Source organism: Canis lupus, chromosome X, assembly GCF_003254725.2.
Source record: "Canis lupus dingo isolate Sandy chromosome X, ASM325472v2, whole genome shotgun sequence".
Classification (NCBI taxonomy): Eukaryota; Metazoa; Chordata; class Mammalia; order Carnivora; family Canidae; genus Canis; species Canis lupus.
Window position 1 is genome coordinate 76219284 of NC_064281.1, and position 17782 is coordinate 76237065.

Below are 17782 nucleotides of genomic sequence, written 5' to 3' on the forward strand. Positions count from 1 at the left end.
TAGCTTTTGGAGGGCTTTGATTGTGACACATTTCACAGGTCACAACCTGCACACAGTGATGGTACTAACACTTACATTGCTTCACACGGAGCTGTAAATAGGAGTTTGAAGTTCAAGAGAGAAGAGTGAGCTGGGCAACTGGACTAGTGATGTCAGGGCTTAACATTATAAATGATCAGATTTATTACAGCTGTTAGCATTTCTGTGTGTTCTGCCTTAAATTCTGAAAGGAGTGTTCCATTGACTTTTCTGCCTGAAGATGTTGGGTGCCAATTAATTGTGAAAATTGAAGATGATTGCTGCTGCAGAGATGTCTTTAATTGATAGAGGTATCATTAAGCAAAGTTTGAATATTAGGAAAGTGAAACAAATATTAACAGAAACACTGCTCAGACTTACTTTGATTCTGAAACATGTGACCTCTGGACCTCAAATATCAAGACTGACCTCTTAATATACAGTGCACTAAGTCTTTGAAACATGTTGCTAGAAGCTTCCTTTGGCTCTAATCTCTGGTAAAGAAAAATGTTTGGATGAGTGTGTATATATGTGTGTGTGTCTGTGTGTGTGAGAGAAACAAAAGGAGAAGAAGTGAATAAATAAATGGATATCTGTGAATACACTGACAAATTGGCAGTATTAACTATAAGTAACCTGTTATGCATACCCCGACAAGAGTTATATTCCATTTTCCTCTGACACACAAAATCACGCATATTTGCTACAAAACTCCTTTATAAATATATCATTTTAAAGGTTACTTCCAAATTATTTTCCTTTATGTGAAAATAAAAGCTTCTGGATCATGCATGTTCACCATTATCACCTCAGGTAGGCTACCTGGACAAGTTAATATGTTCTCCCCAGTTTCTTGAAATTAAAAACCCACTTAAATTCCTGTTTTTGTAATCACAGCACCAAAAATCTTTCCCTTTCTTTTTTATAATGGGAAAAAAGCAATAGTTCAAGTATTCGCAATGATAAATAGAAATAAACACTCTGTTCATTTAGTGTATGAAATATGGAAAACATTAAATTAATTGCACAAAGAACAATTTACTTAAATAAGGAACTCTAATGCTATATATATTTAAATATTTTATTATATATATATATATATATAAAGATTTTTTTATTTATTCATGAGAGACACAGAGATAGAGGCAGAGGGAAAAGCAGGCTCACTCTGGCGAGCCTGATCCGGTACTCCATCTCAGGACCCCGAGATCACAACCTTAGCCAAAGGCAGATGTTCAACCACTGAACTCTCCAGGTGCCCCAACAAAGAACAGTTTTAAATCATCTTTAATAAAGAACTGGAAGACAGAATAGAAAACATTTAATTTGCCTGAATTCCCTTATTTCTTCAGCTGTCAAAGAAGTTGACAAAAATTGAAAAGAAAAAAATAGAACTTTTAAGTATCAAAAAATATTCAGTGTATAAAAATACAGAAAAAGCAGTAGGACCCTAAAGGTATAATGCAAATTCATCTTGGCTACTGCCTTGAAGGACCTTCAGATGATTGAATGATGCTTTTGGTGGACACTGATGTATTGTCCATACTCTCCCTTTCAGTTAAGGAAGTGCTGCTCCACAAATACTAGGAATACTGTCAGCAGGCAGTTCTCACAGCTGTAGATAGACACCTTAGATCTTTCTAGTTTGCTCACATTTGAATGACTGGTCTTACCCCAAATAGAGAGTTCCCTGAAGAATGATTGTAGCCTGAGCTTACTACAGGGTTGGTTTAGGCTTTTGTTGAACCTGCACAGCTGCTTAACTTCTCTGTCCAATCCAATACTGCTTCCTACCATTTACTTCAACAGGTGTTCATATCAAGAACTATCCTTAATGAACACCCTGTATGCTAACACCCATTTAAGAGATTACACGGAAACCTAAACCCACTGTGTTGATAGTGCTTCACAAATTATATTTTCTCATTTGATCCTTATAAGCCTCTATTGGTGAGAAATAATCATCCCTAGTTTATAGTTCAGCTAATGTATGAGTTGGTTACTGCAACTGACAAATTACTGCGAACTGTAGTGATTTAACATTTATTACCTCACAACTTGTGTCAGTCAGGAATTCAGGAGTGACTTAGAAGATGACTCTGGTTCAGTTTTTTTTTTCACAGGTTATAATCAATATATAAGCCAAACCTGCATAATACCTAAAGGCTTACCTGCGGCCTTAGTTTCCAAGATAGCTCATTCACATGGCCATTAGCTGGAGGCCTCAATTCCTTGCCACATAAGACCTCTCTACAAACTGAGTATCCTTACAACATGACATCTGGCTTTCTTTAGGGTGTGATCTGAGGTGGGGGAGAGGGGACAGAGACAGAGAAAACAGAAGGAACAAAATCAGAAAGCCACAGTGACTTTTATGACTCAGTCTCTGAAGTTAATTCTAGTCATTTTTACAGAATTATCCCCGATTTCTTTTTTATTATTTTGTTTAGTTATGAGAGAGAGGGAGAGCAAGGGTGAGAGAGAGAGCACATAGAGGGAGAGTGCACAGAGAGAGAGAGGGAGTCGACAGAGGGAGAGGCTCTCTGATGAGCAGGAAGCATGACAGGAAGCTTGATCCTAGGACCCTGAGATAATAACCTGAGCCAAAGGCAGATGCTTAACTGACTGAGCTACCCAGGTGCCCCAATCCCCAATTTCTAGTACCACAAAACTCCCACTTCCTTGAACAATCCACAAAATCACTTAACACAGGCCCAAATTCTATATAATCACTAATACCCACTTATTAAGACACCCTCATGGGTCTCCACTATGTGCATCCTGCCTCACTGCAATGAGTGAAAAGCCCAACTTTGTTTTACTACAGATGTATTTCCAGTGTTCTTTTGGCTAGAGAATGATGATAGGATGGTCCTCAATTGGTTGGCCATACCAGGGTGATAATGCAGTTTCCAAAGCCCTTTCACTCCTCATTTCTACAAGTATCTGGTCTCCATGCTGATCAAGGATCTGTGAGGGGCAGAGTCCACTGAAGATACCTGTACCAATAAATAGGTAGATTGTGTGTGATATGGGAGGACTGATGCAGATAGAAAGCAGAAAATGGAAACTCTGGCCAGAAAGGGCCAGCAGCAGGTGCTCTGTTCATTTCCCTGAGCCCTGGCACACTCTGCTTTGGGATATGGTGGCAGGGAGGCTGGGGCTGTGGAATTCATGTGGGATAAGCTCTGTAAAGAGGCATAATTTCAACATGTTGCTTCTTTTTCTGACCATCAGGCCCAAAAGTATCAAGAATTTGGACACCTCCCACAATGTACTCCTTACATGGGTTGCTGGTGGCCAAACCCTCCCTGTCCTCCATCAGGGCTCATGAACCTCTGTAGGGAAGCTGTCCCAGAAGCAGTGCAGGTCTCCAGGGGAGTGACTTTGATCATGCCCGCTTCTATCCCTCTTCAACCAAATTATGTCTTTTCTCAGAATACCTCTGGTTTCTGTGTGTTACTCTCTGTTCCTAATATTTTGTTCCAGAAATTGTCTCTGAACTGATACCCTTATTCCTGGGATCCCTGACTGTAGTCCTCACCTCCAGCCCTAGTGTATAGCTGTGGACTCTATTGATCCCACTTATAATACTTTAATGTCATCATGTTCTTGTGATCCCACCATTCTGCAACCTCCGCGCTGGAGAAAGCAAGTGGTTGGATATAAACACTTCATCTCCTCAGTAGCCATATCCAAGGGCAGAAACCCCAAACCTAGAAAAAGCAAAGTTATACACTGTCCCCCATCTTTATAAAAATAAAACAGAGTGAAAGAGTATCCAGATGTTCTTAGCACCTTACCCTTCATCAACGAAAGGTGGTAACATAATGGTAAGAGGGCACACTTTCTAGAGGTTCAGTAAAGCAGTCATAAAGACATGACTTAAGGTAGACCAATAGCCAGCAAATCCTAGGACTCTGCTCAAACCCCTGCAGGATGTCATTGTAGAGCATAAAATCCACAGGGCTGCCTTATCACCAGTGCTCTGCCTGGCACTTGGTCAGCATTTAATGATTGCTCGATGCATGAATGGAGCTTTACCTATCATCCAGTCCAATTCCTCTGTATTTGCTGCTAGATTATTTTGCCAGATCTACCATAACAAAATACCACAAAGTATGTGGCTAAAACACAGAAATTTATTTTTTCACAGTTCTGGAGGCCAGATGTCCAAGATTAAGGTGTCAGCAGGTTTGTTTTTTTTTCTGAGACCTCTCTCCTTGACATGAATACGGCTGCCCTTTGCTGTCTCTTCACATGGTCATCCTTCTGTGCTTATACATGCCTAGTGTCTCTCTCTGTATGTCCTAATCTCTTCATTTAACGATACCAGTCAAATTGGATTAGGGCACACCCTAACAGACTCATATTAACCTAATTATTTTTAAGAAGCCCTATCCTCAAATACAGTCAAATTCTCAGACACTGGGGGTTAAATCTTGAATGTATACATTTAAGAACACAGTTCAGTTTATAATAAGTGGTGTCACCAAAATATAGAGGATGGAAGGAACTCCCAATGTTCTAGCGGCAGGTTTTCTGGCTTCTAGAAAAGTACTTCCTAGGTCTTGCAAGGCTTTGATCTTTCCCAAACTTCTTTATCAATATGTCACCCTTATTTACCAAATGTTCCATCTGTAAGTTTTTCTGAGATACCTCCCCATTTTCCTCTTGAGGGTACCTATGCCTTTCCTGGCAATAGGTTTGCTGTCCCCAAGTTTCTGCTTCGGGTTATTTGCGGATGCCACTGGCCTCTCTGAAGAGGGAGCACATGCTCATACTCCATAGTGAAATGGAAGAGAAATAATGATAGAGCCCATGGAACAAGGATGCCCTCTATTATGTGTTGAATTGTGTCCCCTCCCAAAATTTATATGTTGAAGTCTCAACTCTCAGTACTTCAGAATGTGACCTCATTTGGAAATACAGCTATTGCAAGTGTAGTTAAGATGAAGTCATAACTGGAGTAAGGTGGACACCTGTCAAATATGATTACTGTCCTTATTAAAAGAGAGAAATTTGTACAGATATGCATAGTGAAGATGACGTGAAGAAACACAAGGAGAAGACAGCCATCTACAAGCTAAAAAAGGGTGGGGGGCGCTGGAGCAGATTCTTCCCTCACAGCTCCCAGAAGGAACAAACTCTGCTAACACCTTGATTTCAGATGTCTCACCTCCAGAAATGTGAGACAATAAATTCTCTATTTGTGTGTCCCAAACATTTCCACTTGTCTTGTGTTAGTGAGGTTAGGAGTACAGGCTTTGGTAGTAGAATGCCTCAGATTCTGGGTTCTGACACCCACTCTCTATATGATCCTACACAATTTAGCTTCACTCTGTCTAAATTCTCATCTGTAAAAAAAAAGAATATATAATATAATCAATCTTGTCGGGTTATTTTAAAAATTAAATGGGGTAATTTAGTTATAGACCATGTAACTGTAGTTCATATTGCCAGTGTAATTTCTCATCTAGATGATGCCTGTGCCTGTGCTCTTTGTAGGGGCTATGGGGACAAGATAGACATTTGAGAAAGATAAATAGCTCCTAAATTCCAGATTCTTTTGGTTGTTAAGCTTTTTCCCAGGATCTAACTTGTGAGATCATCCTGACTTTAAGACAGGCATTTAAGATGGTTTATTAGCCATCCCTGAAGGCCAGAAACCCAAGGCAGTGGGCTTCTCTATAGCTAGGAACTCAAAACAAAATCTTTCAAACCATTGCTGAAGATTCAAGTTTGCATGAAGAAATCAGCAGTACATAGACCCCAGTCACCAAGACTCTCTATTCCCTCTCTAGCTCTGGTTTTGAGGTTTTGAGGTGAGTCTGCATGCAGAGTCTTCTCACACTTTCAGACAGCTTGTTTCTCAGAGAAATTGACCTCTTAACTACTTATTCCACTGAGGAGGTCCTTGCCTTAAGATAGCCACCACTCTAGCATAAAGTAGATAGTTGCCAGCCACAGTGCTTTGGTCCTCTCCCTTGCCTAGCTCATCTCAGGCTTAAGCCAACATAAGGAACATGGCTCACAGAAGAGCTATTGGAAATGTAGATTCCTAAGAATGGGGGCAATAGGGAATTGGGACTGACTGGTAGTTACAGGGTTTCTTTTTAGGATGATGGAAGTGTTTTTGAATTAGATTGCAGTGATGACTGTACAACATAATGAATATACTAAAAACCTATGAATTTTAAAATGGGGAATTTTATGTTATATGAAGTATATATATCTCAGTAAAATTATGGCAGAGGGAAGCGACTTACACAGCAGAGAAAGTATATCATTTTAGAGAATACATTAATTATCATAAACTTTTGGTAGAAATAGAAATGTTAAAGGCACTGCTGGTAAGAGTTCAGAAGGAAATAGGGAAACATGTTTTTGAAAACTGGAGAAAAGGGTAACCTTGTTATAAAGTGGCAGATAGCTCACCTTACTGTGTCTTACATTTGTGTAGAAAGCAGAACTTGTAAGGGATGAACTTGATAATCTGAGGAGACTTCCAAGTAAAATGTTAAAGGTGTAGCATGTTTTCTTCTTGCTGCTTATAGTAAAAAAGAAAGAAGACATAAATTGAAGGAAGAATGTTAATCATAAAAAACCCTGGACTTAATGACTTGGGAAATTCTCAGTCTATTCAAAATGTAAAAGATGTTAAGCTAAGAGATCTACTATGACTAAAGCGTGTTCTTTTTTTTTAAATAAATTTATTTTTTATTGGTGTTCAATTTACCAACATACAGAATAACACCCAGTGCTCATCCCGTCAAGTGCCCACCTCAGTGCCCCTCACCCATTCACCCCCACCCCCCGCCCTCCTCTCCTCCCACCACCCCTAGTTCGTTTCCCAGAGTTAGGAGTCTTTATGTTCTGTCTCGTTTTCTGATATTACCTACCCATTTCTTCTCCCTTCCCTTATATTCTCTTTCACTATTATTTATATTCCCCAAATGAATGAGACCATATAATGTTTGTCCTTCTCCGATTGACTTATTTCACTCAGCATAATACCCTCCAGTTCCATCCACGTCGAAGCAAATGCTGGGTATTTGTCGTTTCTAATGGCTGAGTAATATTCCATTGTATACATAGACCACATCTTCTTTATCCATTCATCTTTCGATGGACACCGAGGCTCCTTCCACAGTTTGGCTATTGTGGACATTGCTGCTAGAAACATCGGGGTGCAGGTGTCCCGGCGTTTCATTGCATCTGTATCTTTGGGGTAAATCCCCAACAGTGCAATTGCTGGGTCATAGGGCAGGTCTATTTTTAACTCTTTGAGGAACCTCCACACAGTTTTCCAGAGTGGCTGCACCAGTTCACATTCCCACCAACAGTGTAAGAGGGTTCCCTTTGCTCCACATCCTCTCCAACATTTGTGGTTTCCTGCCTTGTTAATTTTCCCCATTTTCACTGGTGTGAGGTGGAATCTCATTGTGGTTTTGATTTGTATTTCCCTGATGGCAAGTGATGCAGAGCATTTTCTCATGTGCATGTTGGCCATGTCTATGTCTTCCTCTGTGAGATTTCTCTTCATGTCTTTTGCCCATTTCATGATTGGATTGTTTGTTTCTTTGGTGTTGAGTTTCATAAGTTCTTTATAGATCTTGGAAACTAATCCTTTATCTGATACGTCATTTGCAAATATCTTCTCCCATTCTGTAGGTTGTCTTTTAGTTTTGTTGACTGTATCCTTTGCTGTGCAAAAGCTTCTTATCTTGATGAAGTCCCAATAGTTCATTTTTGCTTTTGTTTCTTTTGCCTTTGTGGATGTATCTTGCAAGAAGTTACTGTGGCTGAGTTCAAAAAGGGTGTTGCCTGTTTTCTCCTCTAGGATTTTGATGGAATCTTTTCTCAGATTTAGATCTTTTCATCCATTTTGAGTTTATCTTTGTGTATGGTGCAAGAGAGTGGTCTAGTTTCATTCTTCTGCATGTGGATGTCCAATTTTCCCAGCACCATTTATTGAAGAGACTATCTTTCTTCCAATGGACAGTCTTTCCTCCTTTATCAAATAGTAGTTGACCATAAAGTTCAGGGTCCATCCTTATCAAAATACCATGGACTTTCTTCAGAGAGTTAGAACAAATTATTTTAAGATTTGTGTGGAATCAGAAAAGACCCCAAATAGCCAGGGGAATTTTAAAAAAGAAAACCATATCTGGGGGCATCACAATGCCAGATTTCAAGTTGTACTACAAAGCTGTGGTCATCAAGACAGTGTGGTACTGGCACAAAAACAGACACATAGATCAATGGAACAGAATAGAGAACCCAGGAAAGCGTGTTTTTTTTTTTTTAAGATTTTATTTATTTATTCATGAGAGACACACAGAGAGAGAGAGAGAGAGAGGCAGAGACACAGGCAGAGGGAGATGCAGGCTCCATGCAGGGAGCCCGATGTGGGACTTGATCCCGGGTCTCCAGGACTCGATCCCGGGTCTCCAGGATCACACCCTGAGCCGAAGGAGGCGGCGTTAAACCGCTGAACCACCCAGGCTGCCCGGAAAGCGTGTTCTAAAGAGAAAGCTGGACAATCTTTTGCTAGAGCTTTTAAAGGATGAAAAGATCAAAATATTTATTCATACAGATGGCTCTTTAAGGAGATTAAACATGTGACTCATGGATGCCATCAACCATTTCAGCAGAATCCAGTTACAGAGACAAGTTTATCCAGGAAAGATCTGTGAAAGATCCTCTGGTCAAATGCAATGACTTCTTGATATATACTGAGCAGACTCAAAACGTTTTTGAGAATGTTATATCAGAAAAACATTGCCAATTTGAACTGACTGGGAGAGAGAAGGGTTCAAATGAAGGAAGGCTGTTGGATTTCCAAAATTCTGCAGGCAGAAAAAGAACAATGGTGGCAGCCAGACTTCTAGCTCTGGAGTCAACTCCCCGCTAGTAACCAATGCTAGTCTCTGAAATGTTTTCCATCTTTAACGGTATGTCTCTATCCTCAGAAAAAAAAATTCTGCAAGCAGGAAACAGACTGATAAAAATACTCAGCTTCAAACATGTACTATCCTTCAAGAAAAATGGAAGGGTGACTCTGAGGACATGTAAATGGAACACAGGCTAGAGAGTCCAGCCTCAGACAATTATTCCTAGGCCTTCAAGCCTTATAGAGTTTGCCTGGTTGAATTTCTAAGTTGCTTGGAGCTAATAGCTCTTTTCTTCATTTTCTCCCATTTGGAGTGGGAATGTCTGTTATTATTCTATTCCTATCCTACCACTGTAATTTGGGAAGAGGTAATTTTTGACTAGTTCACTGGTACTCTGATAGATATTTTTCCCCAGCGAGGATCATATCCAGTTTCTCATATACCTGATTAAATGATTTACAGTTGAGGTTTTGGACTTATACTGATATGTAATGTGTTGAGACTTCGGGGGATATTGGGATGAGGTGAATGTGTTTTGCATGTAGGTTGTATATAAATTTTAAAGGGTCAGAAGGTAGACTATGGTAAGGTAAATAAGTCTCCAAGGATATCCATGCCTGGAACCTGTAAATGTTCTTATATGAGAAAGGGACTTTGCAGATGTAATTAAGTTAAGGGTCTTCAGATGGAGAGATTATTCCAGTGGGCTCTAAATTTAATAACAAGTGTCCTTATTAACAGGAAGGGAGAGGGATATTTGACACAGAAGAAAGAGTCAATGTGATGACTGAAGCAAGATGCTATGTGGCTGGTTTAAATGATGAAGAAATGGGTCACATTGTTAAAAAAAAGACATATGGTGAAAAGCCAATTTCTCTCCCAGTCCTGTGTCTCATTTCTCCTACCTAGAGGAAACCATTGTTATGAGACTTTTTGTGTATTCTTCCAGAGAAATTTTACACAAATGCAAGTACATATTATAATAATATATAACATTTATGAGCATGTATGTTCCAGGTGCTCTTCTAAGCTCTCTACATATAAAATTTATTCCTTTATTTTCTTCTAAACATTCCAAACAAGTCAAAATCCAAACTGAATTTTTTCTTAATCTCCTAGATTGCTGTTGGTCTGTTACAGTTGGCATAAAAATGATTAGATGAATCTCTACAATCTCAAAAAACAAGCCCAGGCCCTTATGGACCTAGAACATTTGTCAAGTGTGGTTCCAACTGAGCTGACAATCATAACATAACAGTTATTGTCCCAGGCTGCAAGGGAGAAGTGTGGTGGCTGCATCCACCCTTGAATACCTATATCACCTCTGTCAAGAAGAATGGAGTGACCTAAGGCTAGAGATGTGGAAACAGGAGATAAATTCAGCTATAGAGCAGGGCCAGGGATGAACCTGATACAAGTCAGTGGCAGAACTAATGCTTAGACTTAGTGTTAATGTCAGAGACTCCAAACCTCACCCTCAGGATCACTTGAGAGACATAAATCCTGTGGCGGCTAAGAACTGTCCTCAACTGAATGCTTGTTAGCAGACAATATCAACTTTCACCCAGTCACCAGTTTTCATATTGCTTCATTCCACACACCAGAAAAGGAGGTGGGGGCTCTTACTATTGCTATATCCTTTAAAATTATAGGGAAATTTGACACTAGAAATGGGGCTCTAAGTCCTCTCTTGATCTGTAGCTCAGTAAATTTCTGACTTCCAGAAGCCTTTATATTCATACTCTGGATAATTCCATTCCACAGTGTTTTCATTGCCCTCAAGGAAATTATTTTCCATTACAGAAAATAATGTCAGCACCTGATGCCCTAATGCTTGCTCAACCACCATCACACTCAAGAATGATCAGTGAGTGAAAGGAAAACTGAGGATCCACTGGCTTCTCAGATACTTAGAGAAAATAAGGGCACAGAACTTAGATTCAGTTGCAACACAGAAGGAACAGATGTTTTCTTGCAGCTCGGAAGTTTATTAATCAGGGTGGTTGGACTAGTTGGTGTTACTTGCTTGAACCCTGCATCTCTGTGTCCTACCTGTAGTGTGGAAGAGGACTAGCTGCTCTGCTGGCCACAGGTGATGTCATCCTAGGAACTTGCTGAGCCTTCTCTCCTGGTTTCAATGTTGCCATAGCTGAGGCCTGGCATTATCAGATAGACTCCACTTCTGTTTCATGTGCCTGAGCTGGAGGGATGATATTTTTAAGGATTTCGGCATAATAGGGGCTAAATACCTGCTGATTGTGATGCATCAAATTGAAAAACTTCCAGCTTAGTTCTGCCAACTCCCCTTCAATGAGACTGAGGCCTCCAGGGAAGTCTTGCAGAGATTCCTGCATGCCATGAACCAAACAACATTTGAGAAACAAACGGATTCGCTGATCTGTGAGCAAGGAAAAACAATGAAAAGGGGAAGATCAAAGAGGTTTCAGAGGAAATTCACAATACCCTTGTACTCTCTGCTCACCGAAATTAACTAAGGTATTCACTGACCTACCCATTTATCTGGATAAACCATATAAATGAGATTTGCCTGCTTCATTTTGGAGGAGGGAATGCTATCAAGCTTCCAAAGACAATGGATGATCAAAATATTTTGAGCTCGCAAATTTCTGGCTGTTCATAAGATTGTGTGGTTTTATTTTTTTTTATTTTTTTTATTGGTGTTCAATTTACTAACATACAGAATAACCCCCAGTGCCCGTCACCCATTCACTCCCACCCCCCGCCCTCCTCCCCTTCCAACACCCCTAGTTCGTTTCCCAGAGTTAGCAGTCTTTACGTTCTGTCTCCCTTTCTGATATTTCCCACACATTTCTTCCCCCTTCCCTTATATTCCCTTTCACTATGAAGTAAGCCAGTCGGAGAAGGACAAACATTATATGTTCTCATTCCTTTGGGGAATATAGATTGTGTGGTTTTAAGTGAGCTCCTGGTATGCAGTGATCTAACAAGAGGATCTCAGATATCATACCTGAAATTAAAAGGGCTATACATTGCAACCAGTGCCCACATACCCAAATCAGACTGTTAAGATGCAAAATTCCAATATGGAATATGTCCCACAACCTAAGTCAGTATCAATTCCTTGGAGGGTAGTAGAAGCACATATGGTAACTTTTAAAGCAAAGGGCTTTCCATCATAGATTTTGGAGTATAATTATAAAGTGACCAGGGATGATGTGGTAGGGTTGATGGGACAGCATTTTACACCTGCAAGTTACATGTCTTAGCTGCAGGTCCACCTTAAAACCATGCATTCACTCTTCAAACTGAGAGATCTATTTCAACCCTGCATACTATAGATGAGAAAACTATAGCCAAAAGACTTTCCCAATGATCATGCTTTTCCATTTTTAAATGGTTCAGTAACTAGATTCCAAAGTTAAGTCTACCTCCTCATCCTCCACATTCTTTTTTTTTTTTCCTCCACATTCTTGACACCACTCCCTATCACTACTATGGGTCTCTTACCAATGATGTTACGAACACAGTTCTCCTTCTTGGCGATATTCTGGAGTTGGCCTATAAGAGATGCTGTGTTAAAAGGTTGTGTGCAGACTCACTTGCCCCAGAAACCAGCGCTAAAACACCACATGGAAAGGACATAGAACATAGGTGAAGGAGACCAACTAACTAATCTGGGAACTCCTGCTAGAGGGGCAGGAGACAGCACAGACCCCCTCCAGAGACTGGGACAATGGTGGCAGTCACTTTGGCAATCTCATTCTGTCCTATTGATCTCAGCACTGAGGGCACCATTTTGGAATCATTTTTTTAGACTGTTAATGCCAGGGGTCATGCTCCACTTGGAGCCCTGCATAACATTGCACCTCAACTGGACCTCATAACTAATTGGAAAATGAATACACTCACCAACAAGCCCATAGCAGTGGCTAGGCCTTGTGGACAACTGGCTGGGGTCATACCCACCCAACAGCACAGAAGCAGAGGTCATGATCAGGCCTTGAAGCCAATCAGGCTGGGGGTGCTGAGCTTGTCCACCAGAGTTCCTACAGCAGTCATGATCCCATCACAGCAGAAGGGTGCATACAGCCCCCAAAGGGGACAGCTCTGGAGCATCTGGATCTGGTGGTCAAGGGGAATTGCACTCCTGGGCTCCAAAGAATATCTTATACATAAGGTCACTTATTCAAGGACTTGAACATGTAGTAGAACTACCTAATATGTAGAAAAAACACAGAGGGTTAGCAAAATAAGGAGAAAGGAAAATACCTATCAAATGAAAGAACAAGAAAAAAGATTCAGAAAAAAAAACTAAGTAAAATAGAGATAAGCAATCTCTCCACTGATCAAAAGATGCTTACCAAAATTGGGAGCAAAAATGGATAACCACAGTAAGAACTTCAACAAGAGAAAATATAAGAAAGTTCCTGTAAGAGTTGAAAAATACAATAATAGAAATGAATAATACACAAGGGGAAGTGAACAGCAGATTAAATAACACAGAAGAATGGATCAATAATCTGAAAGACACGGTAGTAGAAATCAACCAAACTGAACAGCAAAAAGAAAAAAAAAGAATTTTTAAAAATAAGGATAGTTTAAGGGACGTGTGAAACAAAAACAAGCCTACGAACATTCACATTATGGGGTCCCAAAAAAAGAAGAAGGAGAAAGGGGCAGATAACTTATTTGAAAAAAATAATAATAGCTAAAAAAATTTCATAACCTGGTAAATGAAGTAGACAGCTAGGCTCAGAAACTAGAGTCCCTGGGACACCTGGGTGGCTCAGTGGTTGAGGTAGGGCCATTTTGAGGTGATCAGGTCATGAGGATGGAGAACTAATGAATGGGAGTAGTGCTTTTATGAAAGAGATCCCACAGAGTTCCCTAGCATCCTCCACTATGTGAGGATACAATGAGAATTTTGAAATCTGAAAGAGGGCCTTCACCCAACTATGTTGGTATTCTGATCTCAGATGTCCCACTTCCAGAACTATGAGAAATAAATTTATGTTGTTTATAAAAAAAAAGAGAAAGAGAGAGAGAGAGATGCTGTGTTTTCACTGCTCAAGGCAATAAGGTCCATGTCTTTGAGGCCTTGATGGATTTCCCGGGACACCTGTTCTCTCACACTCAGCATAGTCTCTTGAGGCCTAGATAATGGACAGAAAGCAGAATGGCCCTGGCATATGGTCAAGGCCTGGAGAGCCTCTAACAGAAGACAGGTGCACTCAAAGGAGAATTCCAGGCTCTCACCACTAGTAGACAGCAGGACTCCATGTACAGATGAAAAGTCTTCATCGTTACCCTCAAGGTGACAACTAATTCATAATACAGTAGTATACTAGACTTCAAAGAAAATAAGGTAATTGACAAGGGTTCAGTTCTATCGTTGGACCCAGTCAGTGTTCTTTAGTTCCATAAACTTTATTTAAATCTTGTTTTAAGATTTTCTTAGGGATTTTCCACAGTTGTTTTTTCCTCTTTTACCAGTTAAACTATAAATATGTTAAGAGACCTAAACCTCTAATTCCTCTTTTTATTTTGGTTGTGGTGCCCTCCATGCAGTGATGACCAATTAGTATTACCAAAACTGATAAACTTCTGGATATACATACACAAATCCGGTGTCACCCACTCGAATATATAATGACTCATTTTTACAAAACACGATAATGAATCATTTGCAGCAAACTAGCCTCCACACTCTCTTCTTTGGAAATAAGTTTAGTTTTTCTCTATCCCAAGCCTCAATATGACTTATCAAAAGACACTAAGAATCTTGCAGTTGGTACCCAAGGTCCTTTTTGTGGTTTGTGATGACAAATAAGCAATAATTACATTATCTGCCTATGTCCCAAAAACCACATATTATTTCCAACTCTAAAAAAGATCTGTCTATGAAACTTAACTGGAGTTAAATTATTCTGTCAGAGCCTTGGTTATGCATTTCAGTTTATCCACAAATTCAGGTGAGTTGAATAAGACATTACCAGAGAAACATCTGGCTACTAGCAAGACTGAGGCCAGGACAGTTAACTGGTGCAAGTGGGACTCCATCTTCTGTAGCCGGATTCTGTCCATCAACAAAGTCTGTTTCAACAGGGAAGACTGGGTCAGGAGAGGAGAGTTCTAATAGAGATGTTAAATACCAAACAAAAGGCAATGCTCTAACAGAACACACTTTCCTACCTCAGGGAACTTGTCATTGTCAGGATCCCAGAGAAGAAGGTTCAGGTAAGCCTGTATAGCACCATTGTGGGATTGGGGATCTCTGAGTTGTTAGATACCCAATTTGGAGGTGAACAGGCCAAGCTGGAGGAGCTAGGAGAGGCAGGAGAACTTGGAGATGGTGTAGTGAGGTCTGTTGCTACTTTGGTTAGCCATTTTGTGGTGTAATCAAGGAGATATACAACATAAAAGGGAATATATGAGACTTAAAGTTTTAAGATATCCTCTTGGTCAATAAATGTTATTTTGTAGGACTTTTTGTCTTAGAGAAGTATTTTTCCCTATCTCTTACCCAGAAAAGAAACTTTCTATTCAAAAATTAGAAAATATTTTATCAAACCCAAGGTCAGATCTCCATCTCCTGCACATAAATTTTAAACATACTGGCTGCTTGTCAAGGAGTTCCTGGAATTTAGCTTGTTCATACTGGACAGAATGTTCCTTCAGGTAGGGTTGAAGGCCCTGGATGTCCATTTTCATCAGGCCCGGAACATGGAAGATACCCCTGTCATAAGGAGAAATAAAATATTTACACTTTGAAAGGAAATCTAGTGTGGAGGGGTGGAACTCAAGCAAGGAGCCCTAAAATCACAGCATTTTAGAATTAAAATGGGCCTTAAAAAACAATAATCTAACCTCAATTTACAGATAAAAACACTGGATTGAGGAACAAAGGCCACAGAATGAGTTGTTGTCAGAGGTAAGGAAAAATATGTCTTCTGTCCTTTTAGTTACCAATCTAGAACTCTTTCCAACATAACTACTATCTTCTCAGTAAAAGTACTCAGAAGAAGGAAAATGACCAAAGTCCTAACAACTGTGAGTAACTGGAATGATGGTGACTGAATTTCTAACTCACAGGGTTTCTAACTCACTTTGCCTTTCTGGGTCTTCATTCTCCTAAATGTGAAACAGGGATAATCTTCATTTATGTCCCTTCATGGGGTTTAAATCAGAATAATTTTATTTTATTTTATTTTTATTTATTTATTTATTTTTATTTATTTATGATAGTCACAGAGAGAGAGAGAGAGAGAGAGAGAGAGAGGCAGAGACATAGGCAGAGGGAGAAGCAGGCTCCATTAACTGGGAGCCCGACGTGGGATTCGATCCCCGGTCTCCAGGATCGCGCCCTGGGCCAAAGGCAGGCGCCAAACGGCTGCGCCATCCAGGGATCCCTTAGGATAATTTTAGAAGAAAGAATTATTGTACTCTGTCTTAACATCATTTCTAAAATGTGTACAAATGATCTAAAGATCACCAAAAAGGCCTTGAGAGACTATCCTTGGAAAATAAAAGCCAAGAGTCTAGAGAGGAAAATAAAAGGTTTTAGTCAATTCTTCAGTATAGAAGAGCTGGACAAAGCAGGAGCTATAAAACAGTATCAGGGGTAGAGTTTTCCGGCATCGCTGTCTAGGGCACATTTCAGGGACAGTAAATTTGGTTTCTTACTTCAGCAACTGCACAGGATCTGTCATGCTTTCTAGTTTCTGCACTGCTTCATCACCGACTTGTGCACATAACATGATCATCAAATTAAGAATGTGCGTAGAGAGATGAGGGACATCCAGGGCCCCATATTCTGTTTCCTGCTTGAGGAGATCCATGTCCAGAGATTCTTCAAACTCATTTCTTAGGCGGTTCTGGTGTGGTAACAGCAGTGATAGCAAATTCTGCCCAGAAAAGAAAATCATTGGAGCCAAACTGTTTAGAAACCCAAACATTCTCCAATGAACAACCCTCTTAAAACAAAAACATCCTAGCCTATGTCTTTTGGAAGTCCTGAAAATAGGTCTCTAAATTTCTTATAGAAGAATATTATTTCTTTCTGTTAAGGACCAATTATAGTTCAAGGCTTCATGGGTATCAATAATGACAGTAATGCCATATAATTTCCTGAGCAAAAGGAGATTAAAATATGAATAAAATAGGAGGTGATAAAAATAAGCACAGGATATAAAATATATAAAATACACACTACCACAAGGTGATTGAAGCACTCTTAATAAGAGATAAAGACATTTTTAGATGATTTTACTTCAAAAGTCAAAGATAAATAAGCAAAGGAACCATTAACAGTCACTCAAAATAGCCTTTTGACTCAAAAGTGTAAGTTCCTTGTGGGCAAGAGTTCTTTTATTCACTTTGCATTTCTGAAAAACATAAAATATAGTGAGGGTTCAGTGAAAATCTTTTTAATCGAACAACATATTGTGCTATTATATCAAGATGCCAACTTCCAAGCTTCATATCATACCAAAAAATGCTTCTCTAGATGGTCTAAGTAATGGACCATGTGCAGAGAAGTAGTATGCAATCTAGGATATTGACAGCCATCAACAATTCAAAGATTTGGTATGCCCAGGAACTTAACATCCACAAGTGGGAAGTTGGTTACTCACCTCCTTAACTTCTTTTAAAAGTTTAAGAGCACAAGTGAAGTCAGGGAGAGTATTCAATAGCTGCTCTTTCAGATGGTCCCAAAAACCATTGTACATTGTCTCCATGAAACTGCCTTCCAAACTGTAAAAAGGTTAAATGAGCAAATTGCTCTTTACCCAGAGAACTGATCATACTTAGGATCATAATTTCCTAAATCCTAAATAGCATTTAGGACCATGAAAGATCATTAAATTGATAGGCCAAGGGCTATA

General features: G+C 39.7%; 1 protein-coding gene and 1 long non-coding RNA gene across 2 annotated transcripts in view; both read right to left on the reverse strand.

The window, feature by feature from the left end:
- Positions 1-1199: 1199 nt before the first annotated feature.
- Positions 1200-6690, reverse strand: LOC118353728 (uncharacterized). Its single transcript, XR_004813094.2, has 3 exons — positions 6457-6690; positions 2190-2321; positions 1200-1316 (listed from the first exon to the last, which is right to left on the reverse strand). It is a non-coding gene; the product is annotated as an uncharacterized LOC118353728 (long non-coding RNA).
- A 1675-nt stretch (positions 6691-8365) lies between these two features.
- Positions 8366-17782, reverse strand: part of LOC112649534 (T-complex protein 11 X-linked protein 2-like) — a 44621-nt gene continuing 35204 nt past the window's right edge. The window contains 9 exon segments of the mRNA XM_049107301.1: positions 8366-11313; positions 12405-12458; positions 13941-14057; positions 14816-14990; positions 15090-15139; positions 15142-15306; positions 15512-15633; positions 16581-16801; positions 17531-17651. Of these exon segments, the coding sequence (XP_048963258.1) occupies positions 11081-11313; positions 12405-12458; positions 13941-14057; positions 14816-14990; positions 15090-15139; positions 15142-15306; positions 15512-15633; positions 16581-16801; positions 17531-17651 (1258 nt within the window). The 3' untranslated portion in view covers positions 8366-11080.